The following is a 27,192-nucleotide window of genomic DNA, read 5'->3' as shown; positions in this document are numbered from 1 at the left end:
ATGGTCACCCTTGCCCCAAATCCTGCTCTAATTCCTTTCTCTCTGATCTTATATCTTCTCATTCAACTTGAAGTGATGATCCATGTTCACATCTTCAAAAGGGAAATTTACACAGTAAAAAGATTAAAGACACCAGAATAGGGTTTTCCTGGTGGTGCAGTGGTTGAGAACCCGCCTGCCAATGCAGGGAACACGGGTTCGAGCCCTTGTTCAGGAAGATCCCACATGCCACGGAGCAACTAAGACCATGTGCCACAACTACTGAGCCTGCGCTCCAGAGCGCACGAACCACAACTACTGAAGCCCATGAGCCACAACTATGGAAGCCGTGCGTCTAGAGCTTGTACTCTGCAACAAGAGAAACCACCGCAATGAGAAGCCTGCGCACCGCAACAAAGACCCAACACAGCCAAAAATAAATAAATAAAGACACCAGAATGAATGAAAACTTGGGGGCCTCTAAACATACACTGAAGTTAAATGATCTGCCCTCCACAAAAGTGAGAATGTGAAGTTCACCTTCAAATGCAACGGGAATTTGAGCAGTGACCAAGCCTGACTCAATGAACAAGTTACCATGATATTTACACTTATTTTATGTGAACTTCAGCGCATCTTATCCCAGAAAGGATTTTAGAAAGTTTATAAGAGGTACAGAAAATAACGGCATAACATAAAAATAATAAAATATGGGGTGGGGGAGATAGAAAAGCAAGTTCAGGGATTCAGTTACGCAGGAATCAGCTTTAAAAGGCAACTGTAAAGTCCCATGACCATGTTCAAGGTTGGCATAGAATTGGGTCTATCCTTCATAGAAAGAGATAATGCAAAAAAGAGAATCTTGTCAATTATATGACCCATGGTGTTGAGAGAAATAAGAAACTATTTCTCAGAGAGTGGACCCCTATTCTTGGTGTTGGAATCAGACAGGCTCATTTTCTGTGTGATCTGGCCCCTGTTTACTTCTCTGGCTGTGTCTGTGCCACCCACCACCTCCCTCCCGGGGCCCCAGGCACCCTAGTGTTCCTTCAGTGCTTCAAAGAACCTGTTCCTGCCCGAGGGTCTTTTTCCACCGGGCCCTTTTGCTTGGAGGGCTCTTTTCCTTCTATTTGCTTGGCTGGCTCCAGATAAGCCTTTGTCGGTTGATTTGTTTGAAAATAATTTCTCCCATTCTGAGGGTTGTCTTTTTGCCCTGTTTATAGTTTCCTTTGCTGTCAAAAGCTTTTAAGTTTCATTAGGTCCCATTTTCTTATTTTTGTTTTTATTTCCATTACTCAAGGAGGTGGGTCAAAAAAGATCTTACTGTGATTTATGTCAAAGAGTGTTCTGCCTATATTTTCCTCTAAGAGTTTTGTAGTGTCTGGTCTTACATTAAGGTCTTTAATCCATTTTGAGTTTATTTTTGTGTATCATGTTAAGGAGTGTTCTAATTTTATTCTTTTACATGTAGCTGTCCAGTTTTCCCAGCACCACTTATTGAAGAGACTGTCTTTTCTCCATTGTATATCCTTGCCTCCTTTATCAAAGATAAGGTGACCATGTGTACGTGGGTTTATTTCTGGGGTTTCTATCCTGTTCCATTGATCTAATTTCTGTTTTTGTGCCAGTACCATACTATCTTGATTACTGTAGCTTTGTAGTATAGTCTGAAGTCAGGGAGCCTGATTCCTCCAACTTTGTTTTTCTTTCTCAAGATTGTTTTGGCTATTCGGGGTCTTTTGTGTCTCCATACAAATTTTAAGATTTTTTGTTCTAGTTCTGTAAAAAATGCCATTGGTAATTTGATCAAGATTGCATTGAATCTGTAGATTGCTTTGGGTAGTATAGTCATTTTGACAATATTGATTCTTCCAATCCAAGAACATGGTATATCTCTCCATCTGTTTGTGTCATCTTTGATTTCTTTCATCAGTGTCTTATAGTTTTCTGAGTACAGGTCTTTTACATCCATAGGTAGGTATATTCCTAGGTTTTTTATTCTTTTTGTTGCAGTGGTGAATGAGATTGTTTCCTTAATTTCTCTTTCTGATCTTTCATTGTTAGTGTATAGGAATGCAATAGATTTCTGTGCATTAATTTTGTATCCTGTAACTTTATCAAATTCACTGATTAGCTCTAGTAGTTTTATGGTGGCATATTTAGGATTCTCTATGTATAGTATCATGTCATCTGCAAACAGTGACAGTTTTACTTCTTCTTTTCCAATTTGTATTCCTTTTATTTCTTTTTCTTCTCTGATGTCCATGGCTATGACTTCCAGAACTATGTTGAAAAATAGTAGTGAGAGTGGACATCCTTGTATTGTTCCTGATCTTAGAGGAAATGCTTTCAGTTTTTCAGCATTGAGAATGATGTTTGCTGTGGGCTTGTCATATATGGCCTTTATTATGTTGAGGTAGGTTCCCTCTATGCCCACTTTCTGGAGAGTTTTTATCATAAATGGGTGTTGAATTTTGTCAAAAGCTTTTTCTGCATCTATTGGGATCATATGGGTTTTATTCTTCAATTTGTTAATATAGTGTATCACATTGATTGATTTGCATATATTGAAGGATCCTTGCATCTCTGGGATAAATCCCACTTGATCATGGTGCATGATCCTTTTAATGTGTTGTTGGATTCTGTTTGCTAGTATTTTGCTGAGGATTTTTGCATCTATATTCATCAGTGATATTGTTCTGTAACTTTCTTTTTTTGTAGTATCTTTGCCTGGTTTGGGTATCAGGGTGATGGTGGCCTTGTAGAATGAGCTTGTGAGTGTTCCTTCCTCTGCAATTTTTTGGAAGAGTTTGAAAAGGATGGGTGTTAACTCTTCTCTAAATGTTTGATAGAATTCACCTGTGAAGCCATCTGGTCCTGGGCTTTTGTTTGTTGGAAGATTTTTAATCACAGTTTCAATTTCATCCCTTGTGACTGGTCTGCTCATATTTTCTATTTCTTCCTGGTTCAGTCTCGGAAGGTTACAGCTTTCTAAGAATTTGTCCATTTCTTCCAGGTTGTCCATTTTATTGGCATAGAATTGCTTGTAGTAGTCTCTTATGATGCTTTGTATTTCTGCGGTGTCCGTTGTAACTTCTCGTTTTTCATTTCTAATTTTATTGATTTGAGTCCTCTCCCTCTTTTTCTTGATGAATCTGGCTAAAGGTTTACCAATTATGTTTATCTTCTCAAAGAACCAGCTTTTAGTTTTACTGATCTTTGCTATTGCTTTCTTTGTTTCTATTTCATTTATTTCTGCTCTGATCTTTATGATTTCTTTCCTTCTACTAACTTTGGGTTTTTGTTGTTGTTCTTCTTCTTTCTTTAGTTTCTTTGGATTTAAGGTTAGGTTGTTTATTTGAGATTTTTCTTGTTTCTTGAGGTAGGATTGTATTGCTATAAACTTCCCTCTTAGAACTGCTTTTGCTGCATCCCATAGGTTTTGGGTCATCATGCTTTCATTGTCATTTGTTTCTATTTTTTTTTTTTTTTACTTCTTTGATTTCTTCAGTGATCTCTTGGTTATTTAGTAGTGCACTGTTTAGTCTCCATGTATTTGTGTTTTTTACATTTTTTTTCCTGTAATTGATTTCCAGTCTCATAGCATTGGGGTCAGAAAAGATGTTTGATACAACTTCAATTTTCTTAAATTTACAGAGGTTTGATTTGTGACCCAAGATGTGACCTATCCTGGAGAATGTTCCATGTGCACTTGAGAAGAAAGTGTAATCTGCTGTTTTCAGATGGAATGTCCTATAAATATCAATTAAATCTATCTGGTCTCTTGTGTCATTTAAAGCTTGTGTTTCCTTATTTTCTGTCTGGATGATCTGCCCATTGGTGTAAGTGAGGTGTTAAAGTCCCACACTATTATTGTGTTACTGTTGATTTCCGCTTTTATAGCTGTTAGCACTTGCCTTATGTATTGAGGTGCTCCTATGTTGGGTGCATATATATTTATAGTTGTTATATCTTCTTCTTGGATTGATTCTTTGATCATTATAGAGTGTCCTTCCTTGTCTCTTGTAACATTCTTTATTTTAAAATCTATTTTATCTGCTATGAGTATTGCTACTCCAACTTTCTTTTGATTTCCATTTGCATAGAATATCTTTTTCCATCTCCTCACTTTCAGTCTGTATGTGTCCCTAGGTCTGAAGTGGGTCTCTTGTAGACAGCAAATATATGGGTCTTGTTTTTGTATCCATTCAGCGAGCCTGTGTCTTTTGGTTGGAGTATTTAATCCATTCACATTTAAGGTAATTATCAATATGTATGTTCCTATTACCATTTTCTTAATTGCTTTGGGTTTTGGTGGGTCCTTTTCTTCTCTTGTGTTTCCCACTTAGAGAAGTTCCTTTAGCATTTGTTGTAGAGCTGGTTTGGTGGTGCTGAATTCTCTTAGCTTTTGCTTATTTGTAAAGCTTTATATTTTTCCATCAAATCTGAATGAGACCCTTGCTGGGTAGAGTAATCTTGGTTGTAGTTTCTTCCCTTTCATCACTTTAAATATATCATGCCACTCCCTTCTGGCTTGTAGAGTTTCTGCTGAGAAATCAGCTGTTAACCTTATGGGAATTCCTCTTTATGTTATTTGTTGGTTTTCCCTTGTTGGTTTTAATAATTTTTCTTTGTCTTTAATTTTTGTCAATTTGATTACTATGTGTCTTGGTATGTTTCTCCTTGGGTTTATCCTGTTTGAGACTTTCTGTGCTTCCTGGACTTGGGTGGCTATTTCCTTTCTCACGTTAGGAAAGTTTTTGACTATAATCTCTTCAAATATTTTTCAGGTCCTTTCTCTCTATCTTCTCCTTCTGGGACCCCTACAATGCAAATGTTGGTGCATTTAATGTTGTCCCAGATGTCTCTTAGGCTGTCTTCATTTCTTTTCATTCTTTTTTCTTTATTCTGTTCCATGGCAGTGACTCCCACCATTCTGTCTTCCAGGTCACTTATTCATTCTTCTGCCTCAGTTATTCTGCTATTGATTCCTTCTAGTGTATTTTTCATTTCAGTTATTGTATTGTTCATCTCTCTTTGTTCTTTATTTCTTCTAGGTCTTTGTGAAACATTTCTTCCATCTTTTCAATCTTTGCCTCCATTCTTTTTCCAAGGCTCTGGATCATCTTCACTATCTTTATTCTGAATTCTTTTTCTGGAAGGTTGCCTATCTCCACTTCATTTAGTTTTTTTTTCTGGGGTTTTATATTGTCCCTTCATCTGGTACACAGTCCTCTGCCTTTTCATTTTGTCTATCTTTCTGTGAATGTGGTTTTAATTCCACAGTCTGCAGGACTGTAGTTCTTCTTGCTTCTGCTGTCTGCCCTCTGGTGGATGAGGCTATCTAAGAGGCTTGTGCATGCTTCCTGATAGGAGGAACTGGTGGTGGGTAGAGCTGGGTGTTGCTCTCGTGGGCAGAGCTCAGTAAAACTTTAATCCACTTGTCTGCTGATGGGGGGGGCTGAGTTCCCTCCCTGTTGGTTGTTTGGCCTGAGGTGACTCAGCACTGGAGGCTAGAGGCTCTTTGGTGGGGCTAATGGTGGACTCCAGGAGGGCTCATGCCAAGGAGTACTTCCCAGAACTTCTGCTGCCAGTTTCCTTGTCTCCATGGTGAGCCACAGCCATCCCCTGCCTCTGCAGGAGACCCTCCAACACTAGCAGGTAGGTCTGGTTCAGTCTCTATGGGGTCACTGCTCCTTCCCCCTCGGTCCTAATGTGCACACTACTTTGTGTGTGCCCTCCAAGAGTGGAGTCTCTGTTTCCCCCAGTCCTGTCAAAGTCCTGCAATCAAATCCCACTTGCCTTCAACGTCTGATTCTCTGGGGATTCCTCTTCCCATTGCTGGACCCCAGTTTGGGAACCCTGACATGGGGCTCAGAACCTTCACTCCAGTGGGTGGACTTCTGTGGTATAATTGTTCTCCAGTTCGTGAGTCACCCACCCAGCAGTTATGGGATTTGATTTTATTGTGATTGCATCCCTCCTACTGTCTCATTGTGGCTTCTCCTTTGTCTTTGGATGTGGGGCATCTTTTTTGGTGAGTTCCAGTGTCTTCCTGTCATGATTATTCAGCAGTTAGTTGTGATTCCAGTTCTCTCGCAAGAGGGAGTGAGCACACGTTCTTCTACTCCACCATCTTGAGCCAAATCCAGGTTCTCCTGTTCTTATATAATGCCTTGAGCTTACCCTTGGAGGATTCATCCTGATGATAAGGAGTTATTTGCATGCAAATAATGTTTCCTGATAATCTCCCCTTGCTAGAATATAAGCTCTGTGAGACCCAGTGTATCTTATTTACTGCTGTATCTGCAGACCCTTGCACATAGTAGGTGCTAAAATAAATGCTGAAAAAAAACTTCTGTGAGGCTCATTAATGAATTTCATAGGACTGTTTCTTATAACAAACCATTTTATAAGCTGAAGGACTGAGTGATTTGGAGACTAAGTTGGGGATATTGGCAAAAGGCCATCCTAATAAAAACTCATGGAGAACGTGCTACAGGCCCGGTAGGATTGTGCTGCCCTGTCCTTTGTCCAATGGAACAAAGAGAGCCTGGAAATGGACCCTGGTGCATGGTTCTTACAGACCTGCCCACTCTGCTTCCTAGGGTTGTCCTTCCGTACAGTGAGGGCATCAGGCAGGAGAGGTGAGGCAGCACAAAACTGCAGGTGTATAGCTTATTGTTTACGTGGACAGTATCCTGCACAATAGGTCTGCAGAACCCAAGCCATCCTGAGAAACATCAACTTTTTAATACATAAGTGAAATTCTTTCCCTTAAGGTCTGATCCTCTATCTGTTACACAAACTCCTCCCAAACTCCTCCCTGACACTTTTGCTCTGCACCGAATTACTGTTTACTTTGTATGCATGTGTCTTTCCACATCATAATAACATTTTAATGGAAGGAGGTCCCATTGTCAGGGCAACCAAGGGGAGCACTTGCTCAGTTCAGGCTCTACTGTGACTTAGATTCCTGCTTGCTCTTGGCTCACCTCACTTGTGTGGTTGCAAGGAGGTCAATATTCTGCAGTTTCCTGTTCTTTTCTCCTGTGTCCTGATGACAAACACTCATGCCTCTGAATTAATTGACTTTATTACTCCTACTAACATTAATGCATTCCCTTCCTCCAGATGAATACTGCAGAATAGTGTGCCAGCTGCCTCCAGGAAAGCCTGGCCAACACTTACCTTGTCCTGGTTCCATTCCAGGAGCTCAGAATGAGCACCTATCTACTCACAAGCTGCCATATCCTTTCTCTGATACCATGAAAAGGCCAATACCAGGAGAAATATATAGTGGTTAAGAGTCCTGGCATTGAGTCTGGTGATCTGGGTTCACATCTCTGCTCCTTTACTTACTATCAGTTGGACCTTGAGCAAAATATTTCATCTCTTTGAGACTCAGTTTTTTCATCAGTAAAGTGGGGGAAATGATGGCACTCACCCCATGGAGTTGTTATAATCATTGAATGAGATGTGGCATGTAAATCCCTTGGCACAGTGACTGGCACACAGTAAACAAAGCTTAGTTGTAAAGTCTAATGTCTTATTAGAAGTTTGTAAAGTAAGATGTGCCTTGAGAGAGGTCTCATAAAGAGACCACGAAAAGGGAATACAAAATACTACATAATACGATACAGTGTAAAACTTCCTTAAAATATTCTTTATCCAAATTTCTCCCCAACACTCCTTTAGTGTTTCCTAAAATAACTCTCTTCTTTATCATCCCACAAGCTGCATCCAATCAGCCTTCCTCCACTCTTTAGTTTATTTCCCCTTCCACTTCCCTCCCTCCCCTCAATTCATACCTATTTATTTTTTTGTAAGAAGTACCATGCCATTTCTTATTTAAATTAGTTTATCCCTCCCCACTCTGAGGTTATTTTAAAAATAAACCTTTTTGTCCTAGTTCTTTCACGATTCTTTTTTTCACACTTAAACCTATGGTCTAAAGCATAGATTGGTAAATATTCTGTAAAGACCAAACAGTAAATATGTAGGTGCTTTTACTAAACCTGTACCAGAGGTGCTGTTTAGTGCAATAAGGCAAGAAAACAAAATAGAAAACGTAAGGATTGGAAAGGAAGAAACAAAACTGTCATTATTCACAGATGGCAAGATGGTTTACTCAGAAAATTTAAGAGTCTACTCAGTATTAGAACTAAGAAGAAAATTTGACCCAGGCCTTAAGGGGCTGGCAGTTTCACTCCTGTCTCTTGGAATATTAGCTCTGAAGCCCGGAGCTGCCACGTAAGGGGTACCTTACTGGAGACAACCCACGGTGAGGACCTGAGACTACATGCGGAAGGAGAGGGGCCCGGCTGAGCCCAGTCTTCTGGCCGTCCCTGCAAAGCATCAGGCACCTGAGTGACACCACCTTGGCTCTACCCATCAGCCCAGCCACCAGCTGAACCTCATCAAGTGACTGCCATCAGTGGAGCAGAATTGCCCAGCTGGGCCCTGCCTGAGTCCATGACCCACAAAATCATGAGACAGGATAAGAGAGGTGTTGCTTTTACATCACTGTGTTGGTGTATTTAGTTATTCAGTAACTAAATATTCCAATAAATAAAATTGGAACCTTAAATTCAAAGAGATCACTCTCTGAGCACAACCTTTTCTCCCGGCCATGCTCTAATTCAAATGCTCCCGCCCTCCTTGTTCTTCCACCCGATGGGACTCTCTCATTTCCTGTCCTCTCTGCTTCCTCTGTATCTGGCAGCCCTCTACCCTCCCAACTTCTTCAATATCCAGCTTAGATCCTATGAGTTTTATTCTGATCAAGGATTCAGTTCCAGGGATGGAGCCAATAATAGTTCCTCTGGAAACATTTAGAGAGAAACCCAGACCCAGACTCTGGCTAGCATGCAAACTATCCTTTTTTAAAATAAACTTATTTATTTATTTATTTTTGACTGCGTTGGGTCTTCGTTGCTGCGCACAGGCTTTCTCTAGTTGCGGCGAGCGGGGGCTGCTCTTCGTTGCGGTGCGCCGGCTTCCCATAATGGTGGCTTCTCTTGTTGCAGAGCACGGGCTCTAGGCGGGCGGGCTTCAGTAGTTGTGACACATGGGCTCAGTAGTTGTGGCTTGCGGGCTCTAGTGCGCAGGCTCAGTAGTTGTGGCGCACGGGCTTAGTTGCTCTGCGGCATGTGAGATCTTCCCGGAGCAGGGCTCGAACCTGTATCCCCTGCATTGGCAGGCAGATTCTTAACCACTGCGCCACCAGGGAAGCCCCCAAACTACCTTTATTGCTGCCTGTCTCCTACCTGAGATCACCTAGGGGTGTGGGTGGGGCATACGGAGGCTCCTTAGCCATAGAGGAGGCTTGATTCCAGTTCTTGGTCCTCTAGGCAGGGGTGGGCTAGTGGCAGGGAAGGGAGGGTGAGGCAATCTCAGTAATCTTGAGGGCCTCAGGTAAAGGGAGCCATTTCCCACCTCTGGGGGCGGCCACAGCAGTTCTGTCCTTCAGGTCACGTGGAAGCAGTGGTAGCAGGTAGGGCGGGCTGTGTGCTCGTCCCCAGGCTGTCCTGGAAGGCAGGCTCCCTGTACTTCTTCTTACAGATGGTCAGGCCGGCAGGATCACAGGTGGAGTGGCCAGGCATTGAAAGGTTGTGCTACCCAAGCAATCAAGTGCCTCTAGGCATTCAGGTCTCGCCAGGAAAACCTGCCACCATCAGCACCAAACAAACTCACAAAAACAGCACGTGGCTATTTCAAACACGTGCGTTACAACCCCAGCGCATCAGCCAGCATGCCGCTGCAGGTGTAGACGCTTTCACTACGCTAGGGAAACCTGAAGGATGGGCTTTTATTCCCAGATCTACTCTTTTTCCTCTTTGGGTGTTGAAATGTCCTTTCTTCTATGAAATAAGGGTGAGGAGAGATGGTGAGGAGAGCATCCCTAAATCACTCTGTTGTTTCATATTAAACTTTCTAGGCTACAAAATCCAAAAAACGGAGGATGAGTGCAAGGGTTGTTGGCCATTCTTTCTAACTTGTGAGAAGACTGCCTCGGGGCCTCGCTAAAGAGTCTGGTTCCGGCTGGTGGTGGTGGGCTGCCAGGGAAGAGCACTGAGGGGTGGGGGGAAGGGGCACAGGTCTGGGATTTAGAAAGAGCAGCCTGGCTTCAGTTTGTGAAGAGTGGGAGGGGAGAGGGGATTTGGAGGCAAGGAGAGTGTCTCCTGGCTTTTGTAGTGTTTGGGGCACGAGGAAGGGGAGCCTAGGGACAGGCAGAGGCCGTGCCAGTGGAGGAAGAGGGGCCTCTGTGACTCTGAGGCTAATTTTCTTTTTTTAACTAATTGATTAATTAATTAATTTAGGCTGTGCTGAGCTGCATGCGGGATCTTAGTTCCCTGACCAACGATCAAACCCGCGCCCCCTGCAGTGGAAGCACGGATTCTCAACCACTGGACAGCCAGGGAAGTCCCTAATTTTCTAATAAGAGTTTGGTCAAATCTTTCCCCTAAGTTGCTGAATCTTATCTGCTATTTTGTCTTTCCATAATCTCATTGAAATAAATCTCCCCTTCAGGACAATCTAAGCGTGGTAGAGAAAAGGGCACAGTTTGTTTTCCAATTTTTCTGAATAAACACTTTCCTTTTCTGCTAGCCAGACTACATAGTCTGTTTTGGCAAGCTTTCCATTGGAACTAGCTGCTTTCTCCACTCCGTATTCACGGATCGGCTGTATTTGAACTCTAGCAGTTATCAGATGTCTCCTTCGTGTCCATAGATCTCTCCCAGCTGGCCTTAAGGCAAATCACATCTTAGTAGTTATCAGACACGATTGGTACAAGGATGGATGCTGAAGAAGTGCACATAAATGGGGAAAATTATTTCTTCTCTAAGGGCTTCTGAACCCAGGGATGGGAAAAAGCAAAGACAGATGAGGGCACCCAGCCCAAAGCAAAGGAGCTGAGGCTTCCGTTCTCCTGCCCCAGTGAAATCTGCAAAATGACAGCATCTGTGAGTCCGTTACTAGGTTGACGAAGGGCCCTTGAGAGCGCTCAGCACTAGCAGGGAGGTGCTCGCCTGATGACTTGGGCTGAATTTCCCTATTTTCCAGTCTTGCCTGTTCCTTGGTATGTACTAGTCATCCCTGCAAGACTAAGTCTGATCAGAAAGGAAACTGTTTGGGGGACAACTGGAAGGTGTGAACCCCTCTGAATCAGAGGGGCGATTGTACCCCTGGCTGCTCTTCTGAAGCTGGCAGAGGCTGGGCTTCCGAAGCCAGGTTTTCTTCCCCAGGCAGCAGCTGGCTGCGCATCGGCAGCCGCTTGGGCATTAAGCCCACTTGTTTCCTCCCTTTGACCCATCGGTTTGACGATCTTAACTTTCAGGGGCATTTTCATCAGATTCACCCTTTCTGTTCTGTGCAGCAGGCATTCATCTCACCTGTGTAACTTCCTCATCGCTGCTTCCCCAGATTCCTCTGGGCTTTTCAGGGGTGACTCATGTTTTGACCCTCATGGTGAAAGAAGCTTTGTCACCAGGGTAGCAAGTGAACAAGGGAAAAGGAGGAATAACTTTTTAATAGCTGAAGTGTGTGTGTTGGAGCGATGTAACCTAGTGATGAAGAGCCGGGGGTCTGGAGACAGACTGCCTGGTTTCAAATCCCAACTCCACCACTAACTAGCTGCATGACCTTGAAAAAGATTCTTGCCCCTCAACCTCAGTTTCCTCATCTGTAAAATGGGAATAATAACAATAGTATCTACCCCAAGGACTGGAGTGAGGATTAATTCAGATAATCAGAGTAAAATGCTTGGCACGATGCCTAGCACTGGATGAGAGCAAGGCCTCATCCCAGCTCCCCAGCCACTGCGCTCGGTCACCACATCTGCAACAGATTACGGATAGCTGTTGTCACCAATAGTTCCCTCAGGGAACAGTTGTGAGAAGGGGATGGGAGGAGATATGTCAAGTACCAAACACAGTGCTTGGCACAAAGTAGATTCTCAGTAAATTAATTCCTAGCCCTTCTTCCCCCCAAAATGTCCTCCTAACTCCCTTGAAAGCACTCAGCACACCCATTTGTTTCTAGTCCTTTCCCACACGTAATAGGAATCTATGAGCACCAGAGAATGTTCATGTAAAAATTCCCTTGTTTATTTTCTCTTCCTCTCGGCAGTGGGTGAGGGGCTTGGGTACCTTCCCTTCACGTGTCTCTATCTGAGTCGCTCCGAAGTCCTTTTTCAGTCACTAAGGAGAGAGAACGCAAATTTCAATGCAATGCCACGAGCCCAAGGGCAGCACAATCTTTTTTCCTGAATGTTAACGTGGCAATAACTTACAGCTTACAGCTCTTAGGAACTTTCTGGACTTGCAATTGTTTATTTCTTTTATTTCAAATCCATATGCTCACAGGGTTTTACTGAATTCAATGTCTAGATAATGCCCTGTTAGTACTTAATACCAAAGCTACACCCGGTGTTTTCTGCACAAACTCAGGAAGCCCATGCTAGGGTTGGAAATGTGTTAAAAATTCTTCCTAGGAGTGTGAAATGGGGTTCACCTTTTGAATGAATTTTCTTTAACTTCCTTGGTTCAATTATTGCTGAATCTAATGATTTACTATTAAAAAAAAATACTCCCACTACTCACTCTTTTGACAAATGCTGCTATGTTTGGAGGTTGAATCATTTCACGGATAATATCCACGGAGCCCTAGGAACGGCAAGGTAAACGTCATTCATCTCATCGCAGCATACTAATTTCATCCAGCCTTAAAACATAGGCCAGCACTATGTCCTGACATATTAAAGATCTCCCGGTGGAACCAGGAACTTGTAAACATTTATGCTCTGCACGACTCCTGGTGACCTCAGAGGAAGCTGCATAAGTCAGGTGGATGGAATGGAGGCTGCTTTTCAAATTCAGTGTGTTTCCTATTCATTTCTAAATTAGCCCATGGAATACATGCATAAATAAATCCCTCAGCCGCTCTTTGCTCTAGCCTCTCGGCTGTATATTTCTAATAGTTCCTGTAACCATATATTTTACATTATGGCTGGAGAATTAATGCATTAATTTTTTTCATAGAGAAGAAAAAGCAAAAATTAACTGTGATAGTTTCTCAAATTTCTTATTGTCAAAGCTAATCTTCTGCGTTGGGTGTTTCTGTTTATTAACTCTTTTTTAAAATTTATTTATTTTTGGCTGTGTTGGGTCTTTGTTGCTGCACGCAGGCTTTCTCTAGTTGCGGCGAGCGGGGGCTACTCTTCGTTGCAGTGCGCGGGCTTCTCACTGCGGTGGCTTCTCTTGTTGCGGAGCACGGGCTCTAGGCGCGCGGACTTCAGTAGTTGTGGCGCACCGGCCCAGTTGCCCTGTGGCACGTGGGATCTTCCCGGACCAGGGTTCAAACCGGCATCCCCTGCACTGGCAGGCGGATTCCCAACCACTGAGCCACCAGGGAAGTCCTGTTTATTAATTCTTAAAAGTCTTTTTGTTTTCCTCTAAGGATGAGTGAAATGCATGCTTTTATTCTTCCCATTTCACAGCAGGGAGCAAGACCTAGAAGTTTCTTATGTACCATTTCAATTGATCATAGGAACACCCTGCTCCCAACCTGGGTGATTCCTCCTGGACTTGTGTCCCCTGCCCACTCAGGGACCTCATCGTGGCCTCTGGTCTTGGCCTCACACCACTCAACACTCTGTGGACCAGTTATTCTGATCTTCTTGGTGTCCCCGTTAGATCTGTTGTCCCACCTGATCTCTGACTAAGGGTCCACTCTGTATGTGTGGATGAACATCTTGTGAATAGAAATGCTTTCTGACCACAGCTGGACTGGTCACAGAAGCACTGCTACAATCACATTAACAAATGGCCAGGAAAGAAACTGAAGGCTGAAGTGCTATATGACGTGGCCGCGGTATCTATAGAGAGGAAGACCATGATGCCTCACGGTGGGGGGGGGGGGTGACTCCTTTAGTGCAGAGTGTGGGCTCTGGAGCAGCCCTGTGTGACATCACTTTCTTGCTTGTGACCTTAGGCAAATTACTTAGGTAACTCTGACTTTAAAATGGGGACACACATAGATAACCCACCTCATGGTGGCTTATCTCATCATAACCCACCTCATCATGACCATTAAATGAGATAATCCAAGTAAAACGCTTAGCGTGTGCTAAGAGTATGCACTCAAATGTATACTTTTGGTGTTAGTAGCATCTAATATTATCATTATTATACATTGCTGTTAATTAATCTCTCTCTGATAGCAGATCTTGATTAGGCACTTGTCTTCCATGTGAATTCATTCATTCATTCATTCATTCATCAAAGGTCTATTGAGCATCTACTATGTGCCAGACACTCTCTTCTAGGTGCTAGGTATACATCAACCAACAAAACAGAGATCCCTGATGACATGGAATTTATACTCTAGTTGGGGGAGACAGACAATACACAATAAACCTAGTAAATAAATTACACAACACAGATGCTATGGGAAAAAGAAAATTTGCCCAGAGAAAGGGGGACCGTGAGTCTTGGTGGGCAGGTGTGACCAGCAGAGGCCCCAGTGAGAAGGTGACATTCAAGCAGACTTGAGGGGAGAAGGAATTAGACATGAGGGTATTTGGGGGCAGAGCATCTAGGCAGGGGAACAGCCAGCGCAGAGGCCAGAAGTGTGAATGTGACCAGCATGTGTGACACCAGCAAGGAGTGGAGGGAGAGAGAGGAACTGAAGGCTTTTAATCCAAGGTTTTGAGCAAAGAAGGGACTATATTCTCATCCACAGACCGGGCAGGGGTGGGCGGCCCAGTTCCTCATGTCCAGCCAATGTTAACCTCTCCCACCAAACTTCATCCTGTCTAAAAGACCTCAGCATCTTTGCCCTAAGTGAAATAATTAGCCTTTAGATAAATAAACAAGCCACAATGTACGATTTTTCTAAACGCTGCTGCCTCTTATGGATGGATGTCCGCATGTAGTTTTTAGCAATACTAAATATATCATTGTAGAGACATTATATGCACAGTTATGGAGAAACAGTTATCCAAAATATTGTTTCTGGGTTAATAAACAGGATTCTGTTGATACTTTTGTGCCTCTATGTTCTATACATTTCTTGAAAATGCTTACACTCTTATCCTTTGCTGATTTGGTTATAGGTGAGGTCACATCTCAGTGATACGATACAATTTCCTCTGGAGCAGTTATTCAACTTAATCTAGTATGCAGTAATATTTATAAGCTCAATCAAAGTTTAATTAGATTGAATTGGATGTCCTCATTTGGGTTTTAGTTTATTAAGTACTGGGATTTTTTTTTTGTCTTCATTAAAACTCAGTTAGATGATGAATGCTGCATTAAAATAAGACGTTTCCGTTAAAATAACGTGTTCTGTTAAAATCTACTTCACAACGAAATAGAAAAATCAGATAAAATATGTAGTTATTATAAATGACACTACGATTGCTTCCCAATGACAGTTCTTTATCATTTTGGTCACTGTAGCAATGAAGTCTGCTTGGAAGCAAAGTTGAAATTTAAGAATTTAGGATATTGAAAGATTGCATAGATTTAATGATCAGCTTAGCGTCCACGGGAAGCAAACTTCTTATGGGAGTATCAATTTTGCTGTTGTTGGGTGGAAGGACTGAAGGCATCTGGTTTGAATTTATTGTCTTCTAAGACAGTTTTCCATTTATTATCATTAATACAATGTAGGTTACTAGGGAGAATATGATAATACACCAGGTATTCAATGTGTATGGGGACACATTTGAAAATTAAAATAGTGGTTTCCTCAGGGGCCTCTCTAGACATGGTAAAGCAGGGGCTGTGACCTGACATGCCTTAGGGGAGTGGCAAGAAATGTACATGAGTGAAGCATCCCAGTGTAAGAGGACAGTGGTACATTAGAGAGAAACTCCATCAAAATGGGTCCGCCACTTCGCAGCCGATTCCTGAAAACAAAAGCCTTGTGTGGCCAGATTTTCTGATTTTGTGAGAGAAGCCAGAAATTTTCATGTGTCAAATTTTCCGATTTTTTTTTTTTTTTTTTTTTTTTTTTTTTTGTGGTACGCGGGCCTCTCACTGTTGATACTTTTGTGCCTCTATGTTCTATACAAAGGGCCTCTCCCTTTGCGGAGCACAGGCTCCGTACACGCAGGCTCAGCAGCCATGGCTCACGGGCCCAGCCACTCCGCGGCATGTGGGATCTTCCCAGACCGGGGCACGAACCCGTATCGCCTGCATCGGCAGGCGGACTCTCAACCACTGCGCCACCAGGGAAGCCCAAATTTTCCGATTTTTAAACGTCGGTACTAGTTAAACAACAACAACAACTACAATCTTCGTAGGTCCAACAAAACACGCCTGCAGGACAAATTCCGTCCATAGCCCGCCTCTCTGTCACTTCTTGGGATACATTTCAGACAGTGGAACTGAGAAACAGAGAAACCCTTACGTGTGTGATTGAGTTCCAGAAATCTCGTTCCTCACTGCCCTGTGTCTAGAAATCACCTCGTCACAAACAGCTTTCGTCAGACATAGTATTCTATTGTTGCTATTAGGAACAGGGGCTACTTTTGGAGTCACTTACAATGATTACACAGTGACTGTAAATGTACTAATATCAATAATATATAAGTATATAGAATTTACGTGTTTCTGCTTTTCCAAATATGTTAATATTTTAATCTTACATCAGTGTCCAAAAATAATTATAAGCTACGTAGGAACAAATCTAGGACCCCAGTTGCAGTTCATAACAATTCAATATACTACCCAAGGTCATACAAATAAGGTCGTGGCAAACCTGAGATTAAACCTCAGGTCTGTTTACTCTGGTTGATGAGTTTTTTCTGTCATCTAGACTTATTACCTTTATATGTCAGGCTGTTACCAAACTTAATACTGAATCCTACTGCAAGAAAAAAGATGTACAACATTAATCTGTTGAGAAGCTACACAATAGGCATGACACCCTCCCGGGAAAATTTGTAATAGAATAAAGGAACTTCTGCTAAAATACGAATATGGGCATGTGTTCTAAAATAAATTTTGAATTAGTTTTGTGTAGAGTTAACCTTTCTTTTCATTTATTTGTTCCAGGATCATTGCAGGATGAAGAACATGCTTGTTAAAGAAATAAAACAAACACATAAAAAAGACAAAATAGAAGATGGTTATGTGTCTTTTATTTGTAACATTTGAATTCCTAAGCTCACATAAAACTGATTTCATAAATATCCTTTAGTTTTATCTTGCATTTTAATTGTTTTTCATTGTTAGTCTGTTCTTAGAACCAAACCCTTAATTTAATCACAAATGGAACTAAAAATATGCTAAATCTTTTTTCTGATGCAATTAGAAAAGATACTGAAAAACTTTGAAATTAGAACATTAAAAGCTAGTAAAACAGCTTAACTGTCAGATTAGAAATGGACTCTTCCCTCTAAAAGTTACAAAAATCCTTATTTATTCATTGAAAACTGCTTACCCAGAATTAATAACTGCCCAGAGGGAACAACGTGTTATAAGTTTTTTTGTTGATATATTTTTAAAAGCAGGGAAAAAAACCCCATTAGTTCCAAAACACGCTTTGTTTCGCTAATTCTAGGAGAGAATCACCTATTTCACTAAGAACGAAAATGATCAAAGCACAAAGGACAACAGTATTAACCAAGTGACACATCAGATTCCTTTTAGTGATTTTGCCTTTGTACACATTCCTTGGTGGCTGTACTTTTCCTATGATATTTCTTGTTCTCACAGTGTGATACCCATAGGGTGTGGAAGCGGTGTAAGGTTAGAGACCATAGGAAGTGATGTGCTTCCATTAATGACCAGAAGACATAATCACCACAAAAAGATAAGAGAAATTCTATCCACGTCCCCTAATGCTTTGCCAATTAAAGAGGAGATTAAAACAAAATAACTCAGTCTGATCTTACAGGGAACGCTAAAGGTAGGAAGGAAGGAAGCTAAAGAAGAAAAGCAAAATGGCGGAACAGAATATAGATAAGGATTTAGTGCGGGCAAATACAATAGAAAAGAACATTTATAAGTGTATAAAATCAAGTCAAGAGTTAGCAAAGACACAACATAGTTTGGAGACAGCATGAAGTAATTTCTTAATGTTCACTGCTAGTTACATCCATAATGCACAGTGACATGGAGAGCTTTGGGAAGGTTTCAGGCTCAAGTACAGCAATGTTAGCAGTGGGGCAACGAGACTTCCAAGAGAATTCCACCATTGGGAGATGATAAATGGAGGAAGGCTGAAAGACAACTGGTAACAGTCTTCAAATATTTAGTGGCCATGCAAATAAAGCTCTCATTTAGTATGTTTTTACTTATACAGTCTTTGGATCTTAATGTGGGATACTAGAAAAGGTGAGCTGAAATGCATAGATAATAGTTTAACTCAAGTTGAATGGAAGGATTTCAGATGGAATCTGGTCTGTGGGTTATACCAGAGGATGCTGCAGAATTTCTGTGCCTGAAGATCGTTGAGAGGAGAATTGGTTTTTCACCTGGAATATTATTGATGCGGTTTGGGAGGGTAGAAGGAATAGCTTAAGAAATCTCTCGAAGTTGCTTCCATTCATCCTGGCACTCAGAAATGAGCAAACACCCCAGGAAGAGAAAATGAGAAACCTCAGAAGTAGAAACTGACTCCAGATGGGTCTTTCTCAATTTTTTAAAATTATCATCCTCTAAAGAGCCTTTTTAGACATTTTATTCCTAATCATCTCCCTATCCCTACGGAAATTTAATACTACATATATACTTCACATCTGTATATGTACTACGGTCAGGCCATGACCCAGTGTAATATATAAGATTTCCTCCCCACCCAAATCAATTGTTGCACCCTTGGGCAATCACCATCAATGAAAATGCACGCTCTCTAAAATAAACCATCGGTCTGAATGGGAGGTCACTGAGGATGGGAGAAAAAAAAGTTATATATGTCTTAACTCTGGCTTCAGGGACCGCACAAATTCTCATTAGTCAGCATACTCATGCATTACCTGCAGAGGGAAACTTTTTGTGTCCTCTTCTGTTAAATGGGAAAAGATGAATTCTCTGTCACTGCTATATCATCTAACTGCAATGGCTGTAATCTTTTGGAGATCCTGGACCTCTTTGTGAATGTTAGGAAAGGAAAGCACATACGTACAGTCTCACACTCTATAAAATGTATGCACACGGAACTTCAGATCTTTATAATGAATTATGGGACCTTATAATGAATAGATCAGGCAGACAACACCTCAACTCACTGATCAAGCTTAATATTTATCATAAAAAGAGACAACTAGACATTATATGCTTCCTGATACGATGCAAAAGGAAAGAAACACATCACTTACATAGTATTCTTGCTAAAAAATGTTTAACCTGAATCTAATAATGAGGAAACAATCAGAAAAAAATGCCAGATTGGGGAACATTCTACAAACAAACCAGCCAGAACTCTTTACTAATGTCAGTGTCATGAAAGACCCACATACGCGCACGCACACACACACACACACGTACACACACACCTCACACATACATAAAAGAAGGACTCTAATCCATTAACGAAAGAGAATGACAACTACGGGTATATGGATGTCATTGTAATCTTTCCTTTTTGAAATTTCCACTTTGACATTCCTCAAAAAAAAAAAAAAAAGAAAATCATCGATACATGTATTACTCAACTAAAAAAAAAAATAGTGGGAAATGAGGGAGAGCGAGCCAGGTTAGGAGGAAGAAGCAAGATGTCAATCTCAGACCCAGAGAGTAGGAGATGCCTGAAGAGATGCCAGGAGCTCAGATCTCCATTTGCCAGGAGAGGTACTTAGGATGTAGTCAGGCCAAAGAGATAAAAGATCGTCTGTAATGATTTTCTTCAGAATTTGCCAAACAAAGTTCTACGGGAATAGGAACAGTCTGTAATTAAAACGTAAGAGTGGTTTGCCAGCACTTACCCTAGCAGTGCCGATTAGCGCAGCGAGCAATACAACCAGGGGGAAATTGTTCCAAGAAGTTTTAAAAAACTCTGGATTTCTTTTTAATTGAGTGGAAATTGCATATGCACAAACAGTTAACAGAAAATAACCTTCAAAAGACTTCATAACAGAAGTCTTCAGAGTCCAGCATCCTACGTGATCAGGCATTATTGAAATACCGGAACTTAGTCCACTTTTTTTTTTTTTTTTTGCGGTACGCGGGCCTCTCTCTGTTGTGGCCTCTCCCATTGCGGAGCACAGGCTCCGGACACGCAGGCTCAGCGGCCATGGCTCACGGGCCCAGCCGCTCCGCGGCATGTGGGATCTTCCCGGGCCGGGGCACGAGCCCGCGTCCCCTGCATCGGCAGGCGGACTCTCAACCACTGCGCCACTAGGGAAGCCCAACTTAGTCAACTTTTTAATGCAAAACTCCTGTGTTTTCCATTGTGCAGCGCTTCAGAGTTCCTCCCAGGGCCTGGGCTCCATGCTGTCACTTCTCTGTCTCACTGCTCAACACTCCCACGTGGCACTAACTGCATCGTGCATAGGTCGGGAAGACGGGCTCATTTGTCTGATCTCCGGATGCTTAGGACAGTCAGATATCCTTTCAGCCAAAAATGATGCTGAGAAAAATCTTCGCCTATCTTGTCCTCTCGAAGTTACTTAGGAAGCAAAAAACCAAAAAGCAAAAAAGGTACGTTTGTTGTTGATCAGAGCGCAACAATATGGAGAGAGGTAGCAGCACTTGGATTCCATGAGACAACTTTGACGAGATACAAAGCAAGGGTCGGTTTGCCGGGTTAGGTCAACACAGAATGCCACGGTGCCCAGACAGTTCACCCTTTCTGTCTGGACCAAGAAAGACTTCATGCCTTTCTAGGCTCTCGCAGCAGCTCCAGATGGTTTTAACACATTACATGCAATGAAACAAAATCAGAGCTGTTGAGTTATTCTTTAATCAGTATTACATTGAAATGCCCTAATACATTCTTATCTACATCCCTCCACCAACTGCTATTTTGTCGAATTCAAATGCTCACTGGAAGTATCATCACCCCCTAGTCATAGGCTCTCAGGACCACCATGGTTTTGCGAATGAATCAGAGAAGGCAACATTGCTTCAGCTAAAAGTCACTTAGCTTTCAAAAGGCAGGATGTAGCACAGAATGATTCTGTCTACTGGGATAGAAACACTGGGAAGGATGGGAGAAGGAAGTTGGCTCCAGCTCCACCGTTACCTTGGCAACTGTGGCCCCAGCATCCTCCGGGCAGAAATTAACTTTGTGCCATAATATCATAAGGCAGAGGAAGGGAGAGTGCAGAGGAAGAGGAAGAAAACATCGGCTGGATCTAGAAGCTCAGAGGGCCGTCTGGGGCGATTAAGAATCAGTGGGCGGGGCATTTGAGCTACAGGCACCAAATGACCCATTGTACTTTTGTTGGGTTTTTTTTTTCCACTGAAATTTCAGTATTGTTTGAAGATAGCCACCACACCCTTTAATAATGAACAAACACTGCACTAATTTGGCTCAGGGCGTCTGCTGATCATTCTTGGTCATTTATAACTTCCTTTTATTTCTCTCTTCGGGGAAATCAGGGAAAAAAAAATATCTTGAACGGAAGAGACAAGGAATGGTGTGGTTATAAAAAGCACAGTCTGTTGAGGGTGAACTGGTAACTAGTTAGCCTTAGGCTAGAGACCAGTCTCCTCCCTGCAATGAAAGTGTGCAGACCCTATCTGGGGCAAGACAAGCCATCCCGTGGAGTGGTCCCTGGTCAAACTGCTTATGGGGGAAACTGCACTGATGCTGTGGGACGGACCTCCCAGCCAAGACCACGGCATCAGGGCCAGAGCCTGCAGGGACCGCACAGGAAGGCTTGTTAGAGAAAAACTGGCTGTGCGTCCAGAGCTCCAAAATTCACTGGGTACTCAGAAAACACGTTACAGAAAAGGCAGCCGGCTGACGAGACAGGTAAGTGGAAAAGTACAGGTAAGTATCTCAGTCTCAAAACCTGAATTCCAGTAAAGCTTAGGTGGCAGGTCACAGGCAGAACTGCGACACGCATGTAAGTGCAGAGGCTTCCTTCCTCCAGGATGGGTGAGGGGCCGTCCTTCTCTCCTGGCCAGGTCCACAGGTCACGGCTAGCAGCGCTCAGACGGTTAAGAGCACACGAGGTGAGCGGGGAACATCTCTCAGGAGTCACCGCGGGTCTCCAGCATGCCTGCTCCCGGAAGTAGGTGCGCCTTTTCAGCCAGGGAGGTCTCCCTCCTGCCGGCCCGGGACTCCAGGAGGAAACAGCTTTTCCTCTTTCTTCCGTAGGGTAAGATGGGGCGTTAGTGACACATCCTGCTCGTCATCTCTTTCTGGAAAGCAGGGGGAGAAGGATGGTTAGGAGTAACTATAAGCAGAGCAATGACTTGTTGAAGGATTCTGAAAATACCCTGGCAACCTCTGGAGCCTTTAAACCAGAGGTTGCAAGCATGGCCCAGGAATAAGGCTCTGCACACAGATGTGTTCCACTGGCTGCAGGCTTTTTTTTTTTTTTTTAAATCAAAGCAATGTTTAAAAACCTCAGCTAACTTGCCAAAATTCCAGGTTGCTCTGTGTTTTGGAAAAATTGCAAGATCTGGAGCCACTGGGCAGCTGAGTTGAGAATTGCTGTCCTCTTCAGATGCAGAATACACTCTCCAGTTTGCCCTAGTCTCCACCACTCCCAGCAGTCTCCCCATCAGGAGTGAAGTATCACTTACTGGTTGATATGATCATTGGATTTAGACGGCTGTTTTTCTTACAGTAGAGCACAATTTCTCTTTACGTAAGTTTCAGTCAAAGATGAAAAAATGAAGGATAGGTACAAGTCGAGAAAAGTGGGAGGAAGGACATTTCTTAATAGAAATGAAGACTATCCCAATGTGTCTGACAGTCAACCACAACCAGCTGGCCTTTCTATAAATGCTCTTGTGGGCATTTATAGATCCCAAATGTGCCATCTGTTCTCCTTCTCTGGGGCTCTGCACAGGCGAGACCCTTGCCCGTGGCCTGCTCCTATCACGCCCTGCTCTCTTGGCTAATTGCCATTCATTTTCCCAACTCCAGCAAGATGACTCTGATCTGCCTGGGAGGCCTTCAGGCACTCCCGCCCCGCCCACCGTGCATCAGCCACGCCCCCCACCTGTGCCCACCTGGAGGCCTGCGTGCAAGAAGCCAGTTTGTACACGTGTGTGTGTGTGTGTGTGTGTGCGCGCGCGCGCGCGTGCACACACATGGGCGACGGGCATGTGGGTTAGCTCTACTTGTGAGCTCCAAGGTGTCAGGAAGAAGAAACCCTCACTAGCACAGTGCCTGGCACAGGGCAGCAGCTCCTCTTTCATCCTTAAGAATGTCCTGGATCGCAGGCTGGGAAGGAGACTTGTGCTTTGTGGCATTTAGGAGGACACGTTTCATATATTTTAGTTAGATGAATGAGCCGCTTCTGAGGTCCACCTGCTGCAGAGCTGACGCCAGCTGCTACCTCTCTTGCACGCTGACCCCAGCTCACCCTCCAGCGCCCCCTATCAAATAGGAAACATCTGAGTAACAGGAGCTTGCGAATAGGCGTGCCAGCTGCTCAGAGACTCGATTAGAAAACGATACCAATGTGCTGGTTAAAAAAATAACCAAATGTACAGAACAGAATCTAGGTACTTTTGCACCCTTATAATATTAAGCAAGGCAATTATGTAGAGATACGTATATTGAAAAATTAAGTGACCATTTACTTATGCTCCGTACTTGTGCTATGGACCAGGTGCCTGGGAGATGAGGTCACTGTTCTCAAGGAACTACAGTCTATCAGAGAGAAAACGATATAAAATACAATGACATAAATGTTAATATTTAGAGGAGGAGATGAGGCATGGTAGAACCCAATCCACCCATCCCACTCTGCCCTCACTACCACCCTGTGTGACCTCCCTGAGCCTTTGGGTCTTAGCTGAAGTGGCCCCTTTCTAGGGATACCCTTCCGAACCTCCAGGATAGGGCATCACCTCCTCTTCTGCTCTTCCATAGCACCCTTCTCCACAACCAGGATAGTCTTTCTGTTTCACTCCTGCCTCCTGGATTCATCCCTTGTAAGAGCCTGTAAGACCCACGGAGAAAAGGGCTGTGTCTGTGGTCTGTGCTGTGTCCTCAGTGCCTGGCAAGTGATGATGGATAAAATGTTTGTGCAATCCAGCAACGAATGGGCTCCCAGTGTCCTCATCTGTGAAGCAGGCCAGTGATGCCTACTTGAGGTGAGTGGGAAGGTTAAAAAGTATTCATGGACAGAGTCTGCATTCATTCCCTTTCCTGATCTCTCCAGAAGCACAAACATGGCAGCAGCCACTGTGTGCTGGGAAGGCAGAGCCTTGAGAAGACTTCTCTGATGACGTACCCACTGAGATGGACTCCACAACCTAGAGGAGGAAGAGTCTGACAGGTGAGGGTGGGAGAAGGGGGACTGGAGAACAGGGGCTGTGGCTGGAGGGAAGCACAGTCGAGGTGGAGCCCGCCAGGGATCTGATGCTGCTGTGGCTGGAGCAGGGGGGCCAGGGCAGGATGGGGACGCAGGGGTGGGGAGACAGGTAAGCGCACAACTATTTGAATAAGGACCCACGCACCTGGTGTGGGGGGATGGAAATAGATGATAACAACCTGAAAAGGCATTTGCTGTTCCTCTGTTAAGCTTCCAAAGGTTCTTGTGTTTTTGGTTAATTTTTGTGACAGAGATGGGAAAAATTAGGTGGGAATTAGGTGGGAATACAAAGTGTGTGTGTGTGTGTGTGTGTGTGTGTGTGTGTGTGTGTGTGTGTGTGTTTGAAAGAGTGAGAGCAAGAGAGTGAAGGAGAGATCATGGGATGAAGACAACTTTGCCTTTATAACTAATTCTCATCATTATTTGCAATGGGTCAGGATTACAGAAAGAAAGGAACTAGCATTTGTTAAGCCCCTATGAGTTGCAGGTGCTTCAGGTGGTTATATTACTATCATTGCCTCTGTAAAACTTTGACAGAAGAGGAATTCAGGCCTCAGAGCAGAAGTGATGTGCTCAGGGTGAACAGGTATGGTGGACAGTGAGCTGCCGAGCTTAAATGGTAACAGTCGCTTCCATCAAACAAAGGTTTGCTGTTGTTTAGTCTCGGTGTCCCTCATGGCTCTACAGATATCACTTCATGTAACCCTTACCTGATCCCGTGAAGTAAGCTTTGCCATCCCCATTGGTCTGATGAGGAAACAGGCACAGAGACAGAGAATAACTTATCAAAGTCACACAGAAAGTGGCAGAAGTAGAGATTTAAATTCAGATCTAGCTGGATGCAAAGGCCAGCTCTTTCCACTACACCACATGACCATGGTTTAAGCCTCTGAGACATTCTTATGAATATGCATCTGAGTGATATTGACTTATATTAATTAACAATTAATTGCAATCGTTCCTGAATTTTCAAAATGCCAAAGAGATAGTTTTTCTTTATCCAGACTGATGCCACTTTGAGTTACAAGTGCAATCGGTAAATACTAAAACAATTATGCCACTAAAAGACTATAGACACAAGAAATATGGAAGGCTTTTTTTTTTTTTTTTTTTAAGGAAAGCAGAAGAGGGAAAAGATTGAGAGAGGATATGGGACTTAAGCAAAGCCACTGAGTTAGTCTGTGAAAAGCCAGGACCAGTGCTTTCCTCACCACACCGTGCAGCCTCAAATGCAGGAGAAAAACTGTTTACTATGAGGCCTCTTAACATTCTTACAGGGAATGAATGGTTGAAATAGGTCTGAAACTTGAGGAAGGACGGCTCAGTTGGATCCGCCCTGCAAAAGCCCACAAGCCTTCACAGCTGTATTCTAGCGATTTCCCACTGGGTGGCGCCAATGGGCTGGCTAAAAACCAACTGGTTCTGAGGAAAAAAACCCAAAACAAACAAAAAAAAACAACCAGACAAGACTTCCCTGGTGGCGCAGTGGTTGGGAGTCCGCCTGCTGATGCAGGGGACACGGGTTCGTGCCCCGGTCCCGGAAGATCCCACATGCCGCGGAGCGGCTGGGCCCGTGAGCCATGGCCGCTGAGCCTGCGCTCCACAACGGGAGAAGCCGCAACAGTGAGAGGCCCGCGTACCGTAATAAAACACAAAAACCAGACAATATTGGGTTCCATGGCTTTCCTCTTCATCACAGCCCTCCTGCAGGCATCCAGCAGTGCCAACACACGTTCCCCCCTATCGGGGAGAGTGGCTTAAACAACTCTTATGCAGTTTGCTCTGTAGGGATGAATTTGCCATTGCAGGAGTTATCTGAACCCACCATGTATTAAGTCCACTAAAGAACTCCAGCAGGCGCTTAAGAGGTTTCTGCAGAGGTAGTGTGAATTTTCTGAGAAATGTTCCTAAAGGCTGTATTTGGCTTGTACGTGAAGACTTTTCAAGCACCCAGATTTTTAAAAATCCATTCTTAAGGAAAGAGTAAGGTCAGGTTTTGGTTGTGCTCAGTCGGTACCATTGCGGCAGAACTCGATTCTGCAAAGTCCCTGATTCCCGACTCTCAGCAGAACAAAGTCCACACTCTGCAGCCTGGCAAACAAAGCTGTTCTTAACTGGATCCACCCACCCTGCTCACCTCCTGTTGAAGCCCGGCCCACTCACCACACCCATCAGGCAAACTAGACTCCTCCCCGTTCTCCAACAGCTCCGGTCTGTAACGTTTCTAGTAGCTTCTCATCGGCTGTTTCTTCCATCTGGCAAATGTTTTCTGCCCTTCTATGCCTGGCAAACTTTGATATCCTTCAAGGTCAGAAAGGGTTAATTAGCTCCCTTCCCGAGTTCCTCCATCACTTTGCACACACCTGCATCACACTGCTTTCTACCAGCACAGGAACTCACCATTTCATCTTGCCTGAATCTGAACAGACCCTTAAAACTTTGTTATATAGTAATATACGATGAGGGATATGTTGGTCAAGTCACATAACACTATGTATGGTTTGATCCAATTATATTAGGAAAAAATATAAAGTATGAGTCCAGCATGATAAGTTTACCTCTGGGTGAATGGAATAATATACGTTTTCTATTTCTGACATTTGCCTTTTACATATTCTCTAGCTTTTTAGATATTTTTAATATACATGTAATTTTTCCTAAAAAATAAGCTTCAGTCATTTAAAAAAAAGAGAGAAGTAGGGGCTTCCCTGGTGGCGCAGTGGTTGAGAGTCCGCCTGCCGATGCAGGGGACACGG

The 27,192-nt window shown here is 43.3% G+C and overlaps 1 protein-coding gene across 4 annotated transcripts in view; it reads right to left on the bottom strand.

Annotated features, from left to right (window-relative positions):
- MOB3B (MOB kinase activator 3B) overlaps positions 1 to 27,192 on the bottom strand; it is a 232,637-nt gene that overhangs the window by 6,847 nt on the left and 198,598 nt on the right. For 3 of the 4 annotated variants that reach the window (XM_004275062.3, XM_049711033.1, XM_049711034.1), the window contains exon 4: positions 19,978 to 22,304. The exons of the other annotated variant lie outside the window; for it this stretch is intronic. In XM_004275062.3, coding sequence (XP_004275110.1) covers positions 22,275 to 22,304 — 30 coding nt within the window. In that variant the 3' untranslated portion in view covers positions 19,978 to 22,274. Of the gene's footprint in view, positions 1 to 19,977; positions 22,305 to 27,192 lie in introns of those variants that run through there. 4 annotated transcript variants of the gene reach the window in all.

Source organism: Orcinus orca, chromosome 6 (assembly GCF_937001465.1).
Source record: "Orcinus orca chromosome 6, mOrcOrc1.1, whole genome shotgun sequence".
Lineage (NCBI taxonomy): Eukaryota > Metazoa > Chordata > Mammalia > Artiodactyla > Delphinidae > Orcinus > Orcinus orca.
The sequence above is the reverse complement of the archived record's forward strand: the minus strand, read 5'-3'. Positions and strand labels throughout refer to the sequence as shown.